This window comes from Podarcis gaigeae (genome assembly GCF_964106915.1).
Source record: "Podarcis gaigeae genome assembly, chromosome: 17".
In the NCBI taxonomy this organism is placed as follows: domain Eukaryota; kingdom Metazoa; phylum Chordata; class Lepidosauria; order Squamata; family Lacertidae; genus Podarcis; species Podarcis gaigeae.
Genome location: NC_139694.1, coordinates 10,003,951 through 10,022,906, shown reverse-complemented (window position 1 = coordinate 10,022,906; position 18,956 = coordinate 10,003,951). Strand labels below are relative to the sequence as shown.

The window sequence follows — 18,956 nt, the reverse complement described above, 5'->3', positions numbered from 1 at the left end:
TTAGCTGATTTACCGGTCCAAGTATTTGTTTCTTGTAACATTAGTGCAGCTTGTTTTCTCTAGGCCGCAAGTTGGTGCTGTATCCAAACTATTGGTACTGGGATTTCACCAGAACACAGCAACCCTGTCACATATACAGCTTCTTGAACATTGAGGGCAGCCGGGAACAGTGTGGAATAAATAAAATGTGCATGGATTTATTTATTTTTTAATGGATTGATACTATTTCTAATTGTTTCTAATATGCATTTTTTTAAAAAACCGTTGTACTTTAAGTGATCGCACGTGATGTGAACCACTTTGGGCACAAATGGTGATGATGATATTGCAAGTCCACTTTTTTAAAACTAAGAACTACTTTTGAAACTGCTCTGTTCTTTTAAATAAAAAACCATCACCGCCATCCTCATGGGAGTGAAGACACAATGTAAGGTCGGGCGGAATGCTGCAAAAAAAAAAAAAAAGGGAGACCCCTGCGGGTTAAAACACGCCTGCGCAGTAGGGGCCAGCGGACGGACCCAGCGGAATCCCGAAGGAATAAAGAGAAAGGCACGCATGCGCCCCACAATAGGCGGGTTCTGGGTAGTTTTGTTGAGGTATCGAGGCGTGCGGGGGAAGAGACTGGCCAAGCGACTGGGTTGGAATGCGCGCGCATTCGCTCTCATAGTCCCGCCCGTTCTGCGCAGGCGCCCCAACCTAGTTCCAGCCACGTGATCGGGAATAGTTGTTCCTCCTCCTCCTCCTCCTCCTCCTCCTCCTCCTCTCTGTCCCCCCCTCCTCCTCCCCACCCCCCGTTCTATTACTTGCAGGCCGCTGGGAGGAAGGAGAAATTTTAGGCGGGAAAAGCTGCGCCTCCTGCCTCGCGCCCCCGCGGCCTACCGCGCGCCGGGAAGCGCCAGGCGACGGCGGAGGCGAGTGAGTGGCTTCGCGGTTCGCTGAGGCAGCAGGGGCCGGGCGGGGAAGCGGGGCGAGAGGGAGCTGGACGGGGCCGAAGCCCCTCGAGGGAGGAGTGGAGGCGGGGGGATGGGAGAGGCCTCTGGCGGCAGAGCCCCAGGCGGGAAGCCGCTTTCGCTGAGGGGAAAGAGGGTTGACAGAGCCGCGCATCCTGCCAGGGCCCCTTCAGCGTTTCCTCCCTGGCACTTGCCTCCCTCCTCCGACATCCCCGCCTTTCTTTTCATCGCTCCTAATATATTACATAATGCAGTGACTCTGCAGAGCCACGAATAAATAATGATCGGCGGGTTTTTTAATTGTTCAAAGCGTTTCAGGCGTAATTAATCCGTCTCACAGCAGTTTAATGGGTGAGCTGTGAACTGATGGTAGTTTTGGTGTGGCTTGCAAGTATAAAATTCAGGTGGAGAAACACAAGGCAGGGGTGTGAACTTAAAATAAAATATTGGGGCTGGGGGGCTGGGTAAGCCTTGCCCAGCATAATCGATGATGAGATGTGGCACACCCCTCTAATGTTTTATTGCAGGGGGCTTAAGGGACCTCAGCCCCCAGTAGTTGGCTCCTACCATCACAGGGATGTGGGTGGTGCTGTGGTCTAAACCACAGAGCCTAGGACTTGCCGATCAGAAGGTCAGCGGTTCGAATCCCCACGATGGGGTGAGCTCCTGTTGCTCCGTCCCAGCTCCTGCCCACCTAGCAGTTCGAAAGCACATCAAAGTGCAAGTAGATAAATAGGTACCGCTCCGGCGGAAAGGTAAACGGCGTTTCTGTGCGCTGCTCTGGTTCGCCAGAAGCGGCTTAGTCATGCTGGCCACATGACCCGGAAGCTGTACGCCGGCTCCCTCGGCCAATAAAGCGAGATGAGCGCCGCAACCCCAGAGTCATTCGCGACTGGATCTAATGGTCAGGAGTACCTTGACCTTTACCTTTACCATCACAGCTTTGTAGAGTTGGAAGGGATTCCCGCGAGTCATCTAGTCCTATAGTTTTAGAAGGGACACAGCTATAGGGGTTATTGTGAGTGTCTGCACTTCAGAATTTACCAGTACACTGGAGGTTTAAACTGTTCTTAAAAACACCCAACTTTTCCCAAGTGTCCAAATTGGTTTAGACCACCATGCGAGAAGGTGATTTCTAGCGTGCACCTGTGAAAATATATTGGGAAATTGAATATTATTTATTAGATTGTTATCCTCCAAATGAAGTCAAAATGTCCAAGCAACATCAAAGTTAAAATACAAACATCTTAAAAGTTAAAATGCATTTTAGTAGCATAAGAAATCAAGATATACCGTATTTACTTGAGTCTAATGCACCACCAAATCTAATGCACACCTCAATTTTCAGAACTGTGAAACCAAAAAAAGTATTGCTGGCGAATGTAAATGTGCCATTGAATCTAATGCACACCTTAATTTTTGTAACTTAATTTGGCCCAAAAAGGTGAGCATTAGATTCAAGTAAATACGGTAGATTTATATTGAATAAAAGTCAAAAGAGCTACTATGTTGCAGTAACTATGTATGAACAAAGTATCTCTGTTCAGCATGCAGTGTATATAATACAGTATTTTGTTATGGCCATTCTAGTGTTTATAAAACCGATGGTTTTGTTTATTGCAGAATTGAACTGAGGAAATAATATAGCAAACTTTCCCAGTTTGCATCTGTATTAGACTTGGTTTTAGTTGTTTTCATTTTATTGATTGTGTGTTTGCCTCCTTGTGCTTCTTTGGGAGGAAGGGCACACTATAAATTTAATAAGTAAATAAATTACTTTTCCACAAACTTTGAAATTGTTACCTTTCAGCATAGAAATTTTCAAATTCTTTCTGAAGTCCTTAATTTGTGAGCCACTACTAAGCTGTGACTGTTTTCAGTGTAAAGCTGATGTTTAGGAAACACTGGTCTAGAAAGTAATCCAATGTTTTTGGAAGATGAGAAAGTCAGAGCCTATAATTTTGGTCAATAAACAGGGCAGCTCTTTTTTCTAACTGGTGTTATTTCTAACTCCTACACACTCCTATTGGCTATTGGCATGATCACAAAAGTTCTTGTTTTCCTTCTTCCAGCCAGCAGATCCTTCACCAATCTTTGTTGGATATTGCTGATGCAAAACTGTAATTAGGGAGAGAGGAAAGAATGTTCAGGAATCACTAAAAAATGGTGTGTGTTCTCTACTAAAAGATCTGTGTAATAGAATAAACAAGTGTTTCAAAGCTAGATTTCTTTTCATTCAGAATTCCCCATGATACCCCTCTTCCATTTACCAGACAAAATTCTATGTTCTTAAGAACATTCAAATGGAAACACACAAGTTTCACTTCTCATTTGGTGTATGGTTAATGTGAAAACTTGTTCCAGTAGATTGTTAGAAGATAAAGGATTTTTATCTCTTCTAGGATGCTGGGCGCATGTGGCATGCAGAAATGTCACCAAGAGGCTCTGAAAAAGAATCGTGTTTCCCTAGCAAAGCAGCTAGTTTTGAAGGAACTGATGGAACACCTCATAGAAAAGGATGTGATCACTGAAGCAATGATGGAGATGATACAGGTACAATTACTCTTGTCAGCAACTGGAATTAAAAGTTTAATTATCCAAAATTATCGTTGCTGTTTATGCTTCTAAGTGCCACAATTATTCCTGCGTGTCAAATGAGATCAGTAGTATTCAGCAGCAAATAACTAGATAAAACAAATGTCATAGACTAAGACTGGTAATTAGGGATGGGCAGATCTATCTATTTCCAGTCCATTTCCCATGTGTACATTTAGAAGTCCATTCTGTCTGCAATTTTCTTTTCAATTCAGTTTTTGGTACGCATCTTAAATATGCATACTTTATTTGCCTTGTTCTATGTTTTTGAAACGGAAAACCATACCACAAAATTGGAGAAGTGCAAAAACCAACCCCCGTATTATTCTAAGTGAAATCAGGGTAGTTTGCTTAACAATACAGACTGAGCTTCTTACCTGGTAAGAACTGCCTACAAGTGACCTTTTTAAGATGGAAAAGGGTTAGTCCCCTCTGTTTTCAGACTCAGTGTGCTCCAAAAGACTAAGGAAGGCCTTCTAAGAAAAATATATAGGGTAGGCTAATAACTTTCAAGGACATTTGTGAGGCTGAGCTAAAGAGCAAGAGAATGAATAGAAATGAGGCACTTGGCTAAATTCTAAAAGCCCATGCTGGCATAAGTAATCAAACAGCTATTGATCCAAGCACCCCTTTTGTCACTTATGTCTCAGTAGCTCCTAAAAGTTACAGTAACTTTTTAAAACAAGTGTTTGCATTACAGAGCATCATGCCTCTTAAAACACTGGGTGCTATTGAAGTATTCCCATTCTATCATCTTCTTCTCTGTTTGAAGGAGTCCAGCTGTGTTGTTGGATGATGCAGACTTAACCAATAAATTGAAATAATGTAGAATGCTGGAGAGGGAAATAATTTTTCCAGTTCCCAAGCTGTGAAGCAGACTTTTCCAGTAATAAACCACAAACATTTTTATTTCTAAAGAACCAATATTTTAATACAAAATGTATGTTAAGCTATCAAGGGGGTGCCAACTTCTTTGTGTGTGAATCTGTGTTATAAACTTTATAACAATAATACAAAGCTGACTGAATGAACTGCAGCTAAAATCTTATGTTCATTTTTCACATGGTTTAGTTCTCATCTGAAGACTGCAAAAAACAAAGCCATGCTTCCCCTGCCCACCCCCCTAATATTCTTAAGAGGATCTCTTCTCCAGTCTTCCAAGAGTCGCTGGAAGTGGGGAGGCAGAAGAAGGTCCTCCTTTCTGTCCACTGTGCAGTTTTAATCTGAAATCATAGGCAAAGTACTGTATTACGCCCAGAGCTCAGAAACTGCTTGTGCTAATGAAATTCTCTGTCGCAAAATATGCCTAGAACAATGGGAGTTTCGCACACTGGTGTGAATAAATGTGTAAAATGTGATTGTCTGATTCACCCTGAGTAAAGTTATGTAGGGGTTTTTTTGCAACTGCTCTGTGTTTTGAGTAACATGTCTTGGCCAGGTGTTATGTCTTGGGGATGGCGGATATATGCAAAAAAAATACCCAAACCAGCCCTCTTGTGAGAACCTCCCAAAGCCCAGTAAGCAAGGCAGACAGCTTAAGAACTCTTTCTGTGCTGGTGCAAAAGGAGCTTTTATACTCCTTGCCTTATGTGCAATTTGCAGGATTTCAGCTGGCCATCTTACAACCATGTAGGCTTGAAATAACACAAGTTAATCGCGTGCAAGATGTGATTGTTCCGTGATGTAAAATATTTAATCCTCCCTGTGCAATTTCCTTGGAGGTTTCCGTACAGGGTTGCTATATGGGAGACAAAAGGAGGAAAGAATAGTGAAATTGAATATATTTATTAAATGTATGTTAACATTTGCATGATTCCATTCTTTCAAATTAGGCAGCCATCCTAGTATACACATTAAGGAGTTCTAGATATAGGTAGGTAGCCGTGTTGGTCTGCTGTAGTCAAAGCAAAGTAAAAAAAAATCCTTCCAGTAGCAGCTTAAAGACAACTGAATTTGTTATTCGTATGAGCTTTCGTGTACATGCAAACTTCTTCAGATACACTGAAACAGAAGTCACCAGACCTTTATATAATAGTAAGAGGGTGGGGAGGGGTATTACTCAGAAGGGTGGTGGGAATGGGTGATTGGCTGAAAAGTGTGGTAAACCAGTTGACGACTGTTAACGACTGCAATTGGTCTTACAGGAAAAAGGAAGGGATGAGATGGCGAAAAATAGCTTTATCATGTATAATGAGATAAGAATCGAATGTCTCTATTCAGACCAGGTCTCTCCATGGTTTTAAGTTTGGTAATATTGTAATTCAGCAACTTCTCTTTCCAGTCTATTTCTGAAATTCTTTTGTAATATTACAGCTACTTTGAGACCCTTGTATAGAATGTCCTGGGAGATTGAAGTGTTCTCCTAGTGGATTCTCTGTCTTGTGATTCCTGATGTCAGAAACTAAGGAGTGAGATTCATTAAACTCAGTGAGAGTTGCTTCTGAGTAGATACGTACAGGATTGCCAGGGTGAGAGCACTTCAAAGCTCCATAGGAACAATGTTGGTTCACCTATCCAATTCAGTGATCTTTTAACATGTTTGGTTTTTTTCTGAATTCAGGGCAAGTCTGGAAGTTTTAGCCAAAACATAGAATTCTTGAACCTGCTCCCAAAGAGGGGTCCCAAAGCCTTCTCAGCTTTCTGTGAAGCTTTACAAGAAACCAAACAGCAGCACTTAGTGGAAATGCTCCTGAGCACCATTCCCAGCCATAGCAACGGGAATGCAAGGGTAAGGAAGGATCAAATAAAAGTGGGGTGGGGGGACCCCATATTAGTTTAGTGATCTCCTGTTGTCCTCTCCATGCTCCTGAATACCCTCACTTTTATTTTTGTTGTTATGCTGGAGTGGCACATGATTCCTGTGGTGTTTTACATGATTATTATTTACTGGGGATGGGTGTGGGGAGGGGGAGTAAATACATTTACACACCTGGCTTGAAATGAATATTCCCCAAAAGAGGACCAGGAATCCTAACTTCAATAGATATACACTTACATGTGTCTTATCTTTTCTGTGCTTTGTGTAAAGACTACCTAGGATGATTGGTGTGTGTATAGATACCCAGTAGACAGAAGGTGGTTCTTTTCCTTTACATCTCTGTATTTCTGTTTAATAATGCTGTGTGGACTCTTTCAGCTCAATTCTGGCTATGAGGAAAAGCTGCCATTTCCTATATCTGAATCAGAAATCTCTCAAAAAAGGCCACGGTGGCAACTTGGTAAGTTTATTTTTGTGAAATGTGACTATTGCAATTGTAATGGCTAAAAACCTCCTTTTGTCGTTTACTAGCATTCTATTTAATATGACACACAATGAACAAAAGAAAAAAGATTTCTGTTGTGGGGGTAGGAAAATGCATGTTGATTTTCCAGTATTGCCTTTGGTTAAGAAAAGATCAAGCATTTTTGTTAGGTAAGAGCAAGCCTGAAAACATTTAGCCCCAAGGAGCTATTTTTTAAATATATTAATAACAAAAGTCAGAGATCAGTGTGCAAGGCTTTTGTAATCCAAAATAGATTTCCACCACCTTTGCTTTTGTTATAGCAGCCACATGGTGGTGGTGCTGCTTTATTTGTTTGGAATATTTATATATTCCTCCCTCATAAAGGCTATTTTTAGTAGTTGGATACTATAGGATACTTTGAAAATTGCCAGAATGTGTCCACTGATGATGAAATGCTATTTTTTGCTTGAAAGATCTATTTGAGCCAAGAATAATGTGTAGAAAAGATAGTATATATGAAATCACATAAAATAGGCAACTTGTGGCCTATTTTTTCAGACTTAGCCTATGAAACAATATTATCTGACCAAATGCAGCCTTCAAAATTGTAACGAAAGGTTGCCTGCAATTCCATTTATAAGGAGAAATTCCCACTTTAATATTACACTTGTTTCTTTGTTTTGGATGTTATGCTCCAAACTGTAGTTGCTTTCTTTTGTGATGTAGTTGCTTTTGGGACCTGGGGGCACATTCAGAAATGTAATAAACTGTTGTGAGCACCATAAAATGCCCAATTGGTGTTGGTCAGAAATGAGCCAAACACACATTAAAAAGACAAAGACAAAAAAGTTGGCTCTTCACCTACCACCCCAACAACAAAGCTAAAAAAGCACAATTTTTTAAATTAAAAATTGTCTAAAACTGGGAGAGGCAAGAGGCTTTGGGGTGCCATGAGCGCACCATTTTGGGGACGCAGGTTGCTTGGAAAATAAATGCTGCAAAGGGCTCTTGTATTTTCCTCTTATTTTACTTGCATCTCATGCATATCGTTCATGGCCAGACTTCTTTGAGGGAAATTGTTTTCTCCCTATATATTTTGAAGGGACAGAGATATATTTTAAATAAATTAGATATAAATAAAATTAAAGCGAAGAATGTGCCTGAGATTCACATCTCCATAACAGAAATACTTAAAACTAGGTGACATGTGTTTTTAATAAAACGTGGCTGGGATGTGTGGCAAATTGTATTTCAGTCTCCAGACTATTGTTTTCAGAACGGTGGCTCTTAAGAATACAATATATTGACTATAATGTTTTATATTTTCCATGCAAAAAGCTGACCTACTTTTTACATCCAAATTTTATGGCCAGGTCTCTTGGTTTCGGTTGCATCCTGCTGATCTTCTAAATTGCAAACTGTTTTATTATTAACTAGCAACCAAATAAATTATTCAGTGTATGCATTTTTTATCCATGACTATTAACAATAGCTGTAACACAGAAATAATCACAAAACTATAATTGGTTGCCATTAGTCATTATATTTGGCAGGTTGCACAGGGCAAGGTGCCTAGACTTGAGCAAGTCATAGGAGTTTAACTTATGTATTAACCAGCTATGGCGAACCAGTGGCCCTCCAGATGTTATTAGGGTCCAACTCCCATCCCAACTCCCAACCCAGCCAACATGGGTTATGGTCACAGAGGATGGGTGCTGTAATCCAAGAACATTTGGTGGGTTTTTCTAAAACGTGGCTCTGTCTGTGTTTCACTGGTAGCCTCAACCCTTTCTCTCCTTGATATAGTCCCAACAAATGCCTATTTGAAGTTGCTACTTCCACTTCAAAGAAATGCTCCATTGGTGTCAATGGGGGCTTCCCTTGAAATGTAGAAAGCAGCATCAGAGAGGCTATTTTTGTTAGCACCATAGTAGGAAGAGAATTGTAGAGATAAAAGGGAACACAAGGACCACCTAATCTAACTCCTGTAGTGTTTGAATATTTTGCCCAATGTGGTGCTTGAAGCCCCAACCCTGAGATCCGCATGCTCTACCAACTGAACTATCCCTCAGAGCTAGAAAGTAAATTTGCCTACTCCATCTCCACTACCATGAGGCTTCTGCAGCTCCCCTGCAAATGCTGCCTTCATAACAAAAAATGCACACTAATTACATTCATACACTTTATATCAAGTCTGATTTAACCCTGAGATTCTCCCCACTTAATTAATTAATATACACATATGTTCTAAATATCACAAAAAGTGGTGTTTTAAAAAGCTACATAAACATGCATTTGATTTGCAATCATTTTGATCTCTTTACTGTAACTGGGAAGTCCATTCTGGACTTACTCCTCCGGTGCTTAAAAATTTGCGGGTTATATTATTAATCTGGTATCCCTAAATAGTTGTAAATGCCAAGTTTACACCTGCACAGAAGTTATTTTGTTGCTGAGCCACTTACATTTTGGTTGTTGGCCTGTGTCTCAGCAGAACCAGTGGAGCATTCTTTGGATGATGGAGATGGTCCTCACTATCCTCAGGTGAAGCTATGCACCCCAGAATTCTATCATGAGCATGAGCACATGGTGAGTATCCTGAAGGGTGGAAGTTTAGGGTCCCCCCCCCCCATCAAGCATTGGGTGCTTTTATTGGTAATCTGCAGAAAGCCAGCTTCAAAATGTGAAATAAATGCCTGTTCAGGGGATGACATGTTTTTTACTTTCACATGCAGTTCTAAGAACATGAGCCATCCCAAACTGAAAAATAGAGGCAGGTGGTTTAATAAGTTTTATTTTGATGTGTGCTTCTCTTTTAGATACCTGTATTTTCTTCCCAAAGGCACTTACATATTTTCCTAGGAGCTTATGCCATTTCTGAGTCCAGTTCTTAAAGTGTGATAGCATGAGTTCCATTGCAGTCATTTGATTTAAGTATCCTTCCCTTACAGTCTCTGCCAGGCATTCTCTTCTCACTGGTGCTTCTACCAGACTGGGACATTTTTTTTCTAATTCTTTAGGCAAAAGAATAAAGTTCTTTTAAAATCATCATTAAATTTCTAAATGGAAATCCTGTACACTGATAGAAACAAATATGAACTTGTTTGAGCGTTAGCATGAAACCTTACATTGCTGGGATTTTTTCTGGCCATTAGCCTATAAATCCTTTTAAACTACAGTGTTTTTTCTGCTATAAATGTAAGGTGTCCTCTCTCTTTGTGTTTATTTATGTAGGTATGCAACAGGATTCTGACTGTCATGAATAAGTATCTTGTGATTTTGCTGTTTTACATAATATACCAGGAATCTGGATCCATCAGGTTACCTGTTTTTCACAGGCATACAGGATGAAATCACACCCACGGGGCTTGGCGCTGATACTTAGCAACGTGCATTTTAGCAGTGAGACGGACCTAGAGTTCCGTTCTGGTGGCAATGTTGACCAAGCTGCCCTAGAAATGCTCTTCAGACATCTTGGGTACCAAGTGATGGTACGGCATGATCAAACTGCACAGGTGAGCCCTGAGAATGGAACAAGCATGATGAATGTCTCCATCCTGGAAGTCATTTTTTATAATTGGCTCCTCACAATAAATTGGGTAACTGATATCATTTCTAATGTGAATCTGGGTATACTGGAGCAAGCATTTTATGTATACTAAGGATTGTATTTCCATGTAGAATTTTTATCCCTACTGCTATCTAGATAGCATAATTTACTGTATTTTTATTAAGTACTTTATTAAGTTTGTTCAGTCTCACAATTTTATTAGCAAATTCATTTATTTTAATGCATTTCACTTAGGTTACTCTTACACACGTTCAATAAAAATCTACAGAAGATTGCTTAGTGTAGTAACTTTGTGATAGTGATTAAATAACTTTGGTCCCCCAGAATTGTAGAGGCTGGGCACAGCAACCAGAAGTTTCTCTCAGCCTTTGCCTAGACAGCCAGGGCCACTTGGGCTGTTTCTGCCATCAGGAATCTTCTGCTTCCTACTCTGGAGTCAGAGGCCCCAGGAAGACTGGCTGGCTGGTTACAGAATTTTAGAAATTACTATCTCTGAATACTTGGATTAAACAGAATATAAAATCTGGAAATTCTCTGGAAATTGGGCCCATGTTCAACCATTTTTGATAATTAATTAGCCTTCTTTGGCTCCCCATTAAGCTTGTTATTGGTACATGGCTTTGCTCTGTTAATTGTGCCTTTCCCACTTCTCTGGTATTTGCAGTTTTAGGGATTGCTGATTTTAGTTACTTCTTTTCTCAGGAAATGCATAAGGAGTTGGAAAACTTTTCAAAGCTTCCAGTTCACCGAGATGTAGATTCCTGCATAGTATCACTTCTCTCACATGGCATAGAGGGTGGGGTCTATGGAGTGGATGGCAAACTGCTTCAGGTAATTTACCTTTGTGGATTCCTCCTTTGTGTAGGGCGTGGTCATTTAAGGATGATGAAATTGGCAACCAGCTACTGGCAAATAAAGTTATAATAGATTCTGGCCTGAAGCAGAAATGAAGGTATTTCTGGAAGTTGGAAAGCAATTAATGGAAACATATAGGAGCAGAATGTATATTTGAATGATATTTAGAATATGGTGATTGCTTGCCTATTTCATTGCCACCCTTCAATATAAATATTCTCATGATGATTTACAGAATAAAATATATAACAATTAAAAAGCATGATTCAGATAAAATTGGTTTAGCAGTTTTTTCTAACAAATGTTTACCGTGATTTTTTTTCCCCAGCTGCAGGAGATTTTCAGGCTCTTTGATAACGCAAACTGCCCTAGGCTTCAGAATAAGCCCAAAATGTTCTTCATTCAAGCATGCCGGGGAGGTAGGTAACCCAAGGAGAAGGGTGTGGGGGTATGGGGGTGGGGTTACCTGTGCTTCACAAACATTCCCCATTCTACACAGCTTGCGCTCAACTCTCCTCTTTGCTTCTCTCAGGTATAAGCGGAACCCACATTCACCTCCCTGCCTTGCTGTTGCCACTACCTCTCTCTGTAAGTGCTTCTCACTCTGCATGGCATGTGGTCAGCTGATTGCAGACCCTGCAGCACCGTGACAAAGGGGAGCTTTGTAATAATTCCCATATCTTGCATGTGTGGTGTGGGGCGGTTAGCCACACTAAACATAACCCAGCATGGAGATTTTACCTGCATCCTGGAACTTGATCACAGTTGCTCTTTGGTCTGGACTATAGATTTCCGTATCTTTTCTGGATCTGGGGGAAATGAAAAAAGTAGTAGTCCAAGGGCCAGTCACCCACCTTCCATAACACCATAACATAAAACAAGCACTATGCATTCCTTTGAAGAGAGATTCCATTGAAAAACTCTTTTATGAAGTTCCTTAAAATCAGATGGGGAACAGGGTTTTCAGCTGCATTTAGAGCATGTACAAGAAAATTTAGACATTCAAAGCTTAATGTCACCGTCTTCAGTGACATGATCCCTCATGGAAGAAACTCTTAAGTCCATTGAAAGGAATTTTGGAAGAAAAGTACCAAGAAACACAAGAGGGGCATAAGCTTCTTGGCATAAACTTTCTAGCACATCTTCCAATTATACTGTGTTTTAAGAGACTGTAACTTGTATAGGAGATGATGGGAGATTCACAAAACAGGTCACTTTCCTTAGCCATTTGAGGCCATGCTGGAACATAAGCCTACAAGAAATGTAGCATTACTTCCCAGTAACCTTACTAATTCAAGCACAGAACCTTAATGAATCCTCCCCTTCAGCAAAGAAAAGGCTCCTAGAGTGGATTCTAGTTCTTAAATGTAATAAAACTAACATGTACACACACCACCTCTTTTCTACCTTGCTCCAGGCTTGTGCTTTTCTTTCTTAATTGCCTCCTTCACATTTTATTTCCCTTGCCGCCTGCCCCGCCAGCAAATGTCACTACAAGTGCCTCTGGGGCTAATGTTCTCCCAGTTGTTTTTCTGGTCTGAGAGAGAAGGAAGGGGGGTCAGTTTGCTCTTGATCCTCCTTTTAAAACACCACTCTGCTCGACTTTGCCCTGCTCAAATTAATGCAAGAAGCGATCCCAAAATGGTGTATTCAATGGGACTGAGACATCCAGAAGTGGGATTTAGGCCTTCCAAGTTAACAATCACATTTCCAACTGTGGATTATCCGTCTTTAAGAAATTTGTAACATAGAAGCTTAAGTTCTTCCAAAATTCAGTTCTTATGCCTCTGCTTGGTGGCTTCAGCAAGCAGTTCAAAACTGAATAAGCCTGTCTGGATGGACTAAACCAAATGAAGCTTTTGCAACATATTTGTGCTTGATGCAGGCCTAGTTTTTACTATAAAACCATTATGACCTGGAGATCCTTTGCACAGTATGTTTAGAGTGCATATATAGACTATATAGTCCAACTCCAACTTCTGAATAGAAAATGGTTTGAAGAAGTGAACAGTTCAGCTGATAAGAGAAGTAATGAAAAACAGAAGCCATTCCTTTTCATCAACAGTTGAAAGTTATAGTCCTTCATGCTTTTATATTTTCCTTTTCAGTCTTACCTTGATAGTGAAAAAACAACACACAGGTTTTATTCTAAGAAACAAATGGAAAATTTATAGTATCCCGTGCTCATGAAGCTACCTTGAAGGTTCTGTCTGTCAGCCTCGTACCTACCAAATTAAATTTCTTCTAAGCAGAAACACTGTGGTCACTTAGAGAAAATTCAAGGTGCAGTTTTGCTAAATTTTGCTTAAACCTGAGTAGAGATCACTTTGATACAGGAGATTCAGGGCTATTCAGATGAGCTTTAAAGCAGCAAAATTGAAAGAAATTAGTGTCTCGAAAATAAAGCAGAATTTCTGATCTTGAAGCAGGTTTTGGGCAGCAGTTTACCATTTGGCAGTTTAATCCAATTTTGCAAGCTCACTGCTGTTGGAATAAATTGTGAAAATACTTTGCAAGCATTATTTGATCAAACTTCATTTTACTGGACACCATTAGAAACTAGCTTGAGGGTGTCATTTGAAATAGTTTGTCCTGAGTCAGATCTTCCCTTCCCACCATGCTTTTGATGGCTGTATATGTATAGATCTTACTAGACATGTTGGTGATGCTGCTCGAGAGCAAAAATATATGTTCTCAGCCTTTCTTAAAATGATTTTGTGTGTCCGATTTATTAGTTGGTGGGTGCTTGATGTTTTCAAAAGTTGTAATGCAATCCAAGAAGATTGTGCTGTTTGAAACCAGGCAGTTTTCATTCAAGTCTATCTAAAAATGATCAAGGGCTCTGTCCTACATTTTTCTCATTCCTTTTATCCCCTCTAACCTATGTATACACATCTTTTGTTTAAGTTTAAGATGTACGGTGATTACAGAGGGAAAGCAGCTGGAACAACCTTTCCAAGATGTATAAATACTTTCTCTTCAGATTTTATTCCCAGATTTGCTTCGCCTCGGGTTTATACCCTTACTTAAATATGCTTAATATTACTCAATAACCTTAGTCTTTCTTTTCTTTTTTCTTGCTCTTCCTGTACATGTTGCTTTTTCCTATTTGCTCTGGCAAGATGTAGAAAGAACAAAGAGTCTGTAGCACTTAGCACTTTAAAGACTTAATAAATTAATTGTGACATAAACTTCCTTAGGCTGGAGTCCACTGCATCAGGTGCATGAAGTATTCTCAGTTGGTTAGTCTATGCCAATGGGGGTATAATCAATGGGATTTTCCTCTTCTATGGCAGGTGATTCTCCAGGGGCTGATGGGGAAGGGGAAAGCTAAGGTGAAAACAGTTGGGATTCTTAAATCAGTGCCTGGCTTACACACGACTACTTTGGACATGAGTTCCCATGTGTACCAGGGGAGTGGTACCAGGGCTTTTTGATCATTTAATTACTGCAAGGTAGATAAGTGGCTAATAAGACTATTGTAGGCAAATTTGGTTATTGTTGCCAAAAGTAAGGAGGTCAGGGAATGTAGATGATGCTCAATAGTAAACCCTACAAATTGAACATACAATCAGAAATGTACCTTTAGAAAAGATGCTTGACGGAGGTGAGTGAAATTCCTGCCTTCTTGTTTTCTCTTTATTAGATGAGACAGACCGTGGAGTGGACCAAATAGATGGAAATGAGCGTGCTGACTCTCCAGGTTGCGAAGAAAGCGATGCCAACAAGAAAGAGAATCCCAAGCTGCGTCTTCCCACTTGCTCTGATATGATATGTGGCTATGCCTGTCTGAGAGGTATCTGGAATAGTATCATAAAAGTCTTTTCGTTACGTTATTTTAATGAACTGCTCAAAGGTGGTTTTACACCTTTGAACTGAGCTGCTGTTGGTGGATCATCATGCACTTGTCCCTCTTTTTCTACTTTGCATTGACTTTACTTACTTACTTACTTACTTACTTACAGGCACAGCTGCTATGAGAAACACCAAACGTGGGTCCTGGTATGTAGAGGCTCTGACTTCTGTGTTTGCTGAAGATTCCAGAAATACGCATGTGGCTGACATGCTTGTAAAGGTGAGCTGGGATGCTGTGCTTCACTCTTGCTTCTCAACTAACTTCTAGAAGGTGCTGCACTCTTGAGATTCTTGTTTAACTTTCGTTGGACCTCCTGTAGCATTACTGTTCCCTTTTGGGGCCTCTGGGAAGCAAAGTGCAACTTCTGCAAACAGACATTTGATATAATTTAGGGGTGTGCTGTCAAGAGAACAAGCTGGTCATCACACTTTTCCAACAACACAAGAGACGACTCTACACATGGACATCACCAGATGGGCAGCATCGAAGTCAGATTGATTATATTCTCTGCAGCCAAAGATGGAGAAGCTCTATACAGTCAGCAAAAACAAGACCTGGAGCCGACTGTGCCTCAGATCATCAGCTTCTTATAGCAAAATTCAAGCTTACCGTATTTTTCGCCCCATAGGGCGCACCTAGTTTTTTTTTGGGGGGGGGGGAAATAAAGAAAAAAAATTATTTCCCCCCAGGTGCGGGGCTGGGGCATGGGAAGCCCGAGGTTCCCCAGCCCCCCGAACAGGCTGCTCTCCGCAAGCCATGGGAGCCCTCCAGACATCCTGGAGAGTGAAGTCAAATGGGCCTTCGAAAGCACTGCTAATAACAAGGCCAGTGGAAGTGATGATATTCCAGCTGAACTATTTAAAATTTTAAAAGATGATGCTGTTAAGGTGCTACACTCAATATGCCAGCAAGTTTGGAAAACTCTGCAGTGGCCAGAGGATTGGAGAAGATCAGTCTACAGCCCAATCCCAAAGAATGCTCCAACTACCGCACAATTGCGCTCATTTCACACGCTAGCAAGGTTATGCTTAAAATTCTACAAGGCAGGCTTAAGCAGTATGTGGACCGAGAATTCCCAGAAGTGCAAGCTGGATTTTGATAGGGCAGTAGACCGGAAGTCTTGAGTAAACAGATATCCTGTCTGGTTTGAATTTCAGTCGAGCATCTGAACCAAGATAAAAATAAATAAATAAATATTCAAAAATGAATACTGTTTTAAATTTCTAAGCCTTTCTTTTGCCTTTTGTTACCTTTTCATTTAGGTGAATGGAATGATCAAGCACCGAGAAGGTCATGCCCCAGGCACCGAGTTCCACCGCTGCAAGGAGATGTCAGAGTATTGTAGCACTCTTTGCCAGGACCTTTACTTGTTCCCAGGAATTAACTCTGTCATCTAAGGGGGCCACTGCCTCTAAGGCCAAAGTCCACGTAATACTCTGTGCCATAGGATGACCTTCTGTAGAGGTCTAGGGCTACTCTTCCCTTACAGCATTTCATATTGAAGGTAGGGGGCGTTAAGCTGTCTTGTTTAGGAAGCGGTTGACTGATGAACATATGCTACTTGTTCTGTTGTTTCTAACAGTTTTTCTGATTTTATTGGGAATTTCATATGTTATCAGATATTGTGACCCATGGAAATTAGCATATAAGTGTCTTTTAATTTGATCATGCCTGGCTAAGCCAGCTTTCTTACTCAGTGTGCAGCTTTTTTACTCATTGTGCAAATTTCTCTAATATCACTATTTCAGACAGACTTTGGCAACTTGTTGATGCTTGCCTCCCAGTTCAGGGTTTGTAAGTATAGTGTGTTTATGTGCCAACATTGAGGTTGATGGGGAGCACCTAGGTAGCGAGTATTTATCACAAACAGGAGTGTGAGAAATAGCATTCATAAAGCTTTTATGAAACAAAAAGCATGGTTTATAAATCGAATTTTGTTTTAAGACAAATTTGTGGGCAGCTAAGCAAATTTGGCAAAACCACTAGCTAAACTGAAAAGGAACCCTCTAAATAAATGAAGGACATGCAGACAGTTTGGTGGAATAGTTAGGTTAATGCTAAAGTCATTTTATATCTTTCATCACCCCTTTCTCCCCAAAAAATAATAATGAATACACGTGTAATTTCTGTTTTGCTAAAAAGATACCCCCCAAAAAAAAATCTGTTCTGCTTATTTTCTCAAAGAAGTTGATAATTATTAGCACAAACTCACACCAGGACTTGGAAACAATTGAAACAGGTTTCCATTCCACAAGGTGTTTCTAATTATATAACAAGTTTGTCTTTTTGACTTCTATTGTTGCTAGTTCCATTCTCAATGGTAGCATACCCTGTGATGACTATTGTAGACTTGTCATTTTATTAGGAGATGTTTGCCTACACTGTATTTGCCTATATTTTCTGCCCACCCATCCCATGATTCCCTATTCATTGTGAGTGAAATTGATCCTCATGAGCAGAGGCATGGCTATAAGCGCCCCCCCCCCCAAGCTGCTCAGATGCCACACATGGCTTTTTAAGGGCAAATCTACACATTGGCAGAGTTAGGGAAATCTCTGCATGCCCATTTGCACACCTGCTTTGCTCCTCCCATTGTGTGAGCAAACAATTCAGGAAGTCTTCAGTTAATTATGCATTCTTTTCTCCAGTACTGTAACGGCCCCCTTTTGCGGGACCTGCCATTTTAAGAAACTCACTTGCAAAATGAGGACAATCCTCAAGAGCCAGTCTTATTTATATGTGCAAATGTATACTCCCCAGTGGTGCAACAGTCCTGGCACCCAGTAGCCACAGGTGGTTAAAAGCCTGGACTTTTAACTGGTGCATATGTTTGCTGCAGAGGACAGGAAATGTGCTCTATTCCCTCCCCCCTTTTTTTTAAAGTTACATGCCATACCTAAGTTTTGCTGTTACATTCTTGTATATTGTTGCCTTTCGGCATCCTAATAACTCTGCAGCCAAGGACTGTATGCTTAAACCAGCTGCCCTTGATCAGCCTTTATCATTCTCTTTTGCCTAAGATTTTGAAAAAAAATATTTTTATAGGATTTTGATACATATTTTTAAAAACAAACATAATGGTTAGGAAAATAACATGAGGCAGAATAATCTAACGAGAGGCCAGAAGCTTAGAAGGTCCTTTTGTCCTGCCCTAGTGCAGTTGAACTGCATACCACACCTGTTGAGCAGTAGCCATTTCAGGGCCAGTGAACAGCTCAGGGTGACAACTCAAAGGTTCTTTCCTCTGAGTAAAAATAGAAAAAAAACATGGGAGTCCTCTCTGGAAATTGGTGCTTGGTAACTGTACTGTGTTAGTACAGACGTCTCCTCCTAGTCTGAGAAAGGAGAGGGCAGGTCTTTGTCACTGCCACTTTTTATAAACTTTGTATATAAACTATATCTCCATGTGCCAAAATAAAAAGTGATCTTGTTTTCTAACTGGCGTACTTTGTTTTGTTTTTTTTTAACCAACAAGGAGGCATCGTCTCTTTCTCTATATCTGCAGTGCAACTAGGTTACAGAACAGGCCTTTTACCAAAGAGTACTGGTACAGAGGGACGCAGGTGGCGCTGTGGGTTAAAGCCTCAGCGCCTAGGACTTGCCGATTGAAAGGTCGGCGGTTCGAATCCCTGCGGCGGGGTGCGCTCCCGCTGCTCGGTCCCAGCGCCTGCCAACCTAGCAGTTCGAAAGCACCTCCGGGTGCAAGTAGATAAATAGGGACCGCTTACCAGCGGGAAGGTAAACGGCGTTTCCGTGTGCGGCTCTGGCTCGCCAGAGCAGCAATGTCACGCTGGCCACGTGACCCGGAAGTGTCTTCGGACAGCGCTGGCCCCTGGCCTCTTAAGTGAGATGGGCGCACAACCCCAGAGTCTGGCAAGACTGGCCCGTACGGGCAGGGGTACCTT

The 18,956-nt window shown here is 41.0% G+C and overlaps 1 protein-coding gene across 3 annotated transcripts; it reads left to right on the top strand.

Annotated features, from left to right (window-relative positions):
- The first annotated feature begins 606 nt into the window (after positions 1 to 606).
- Positions 607 to 18,489, top strand: CASP2 (caspase 2). 3 transcript variants are annotated; one of them, XM_083719400.1, is made up of 11 exons: positions 607 to 915; positions 3,353 to 3,503; positions 6,106 to 6,273; positions 6,682 to 6,763; positions 9,264 to 9,358; positions 10,108 to 10,284; positions 11,043 to 11,171; positions 11,524 to 11,614; positions 14,842 to 14,991; positions 15,161 to 15,270; positions 16,314 to 18,489. In XM_083719400.1, the coding sequence occupies exons 2-11, from the start codon at positions 3,354 to 3,356 to the stop codon at positions 16,446 to 16,448; spliced, it is 1,287 nt and encodes a 428-aa protein (XP_083575526.1). In that variant the 5' UTR covers positions 607 to 915; position 3,353; the 3' UTR covers positions 16,449 to 18,489. The 3 variants fall into 3 exon arrangements, with proteins under 3 accessions (XP_083575526.1, XP_083575524.1, XP_083575525.1); XM_083719398.1 differs by having other exon boundaries at positions 712 to 915; positions 9,261 to 9,358; XM_083719399.1 differs by lacking the exon at positions 607 to 915 and adding an exon at positions 3,023 to 3,116 and having other exon boundaries at positions 9,261 to 9,358.
- The last annotated feature ends 467 nt before the right edge of the window (positions 18,490 to 18,956 follow it).

What these genes read in the sequence shown, in the direction of transcription:
- CASP2 (XM_083719398.1), top strand. Translation starts at nt 3,354, where the DNA reads ATGCTGGGCGCATGTGGCATGCAGAAATGTCACCAAGAGGCTCTGAAA. An exon ending in TGGATGGCAAACTGCTTCAG is followed by an intron (nt 11,172 to 11,523) that starts GTAATTTACCTT and finishes TTTTTTCCCCAG; the next exon opens with CTGCAGGAGATTTTCAGGCT. An exon ending in CATTCAAGCATGCCGGGGAG is followed by an intron (nt 11,615 to 14,841) that starts GTAGGTAACCCA and finishes TCTCTTTATTAG; the next exon opens with ATGAGACAGACCGTGGAGTG.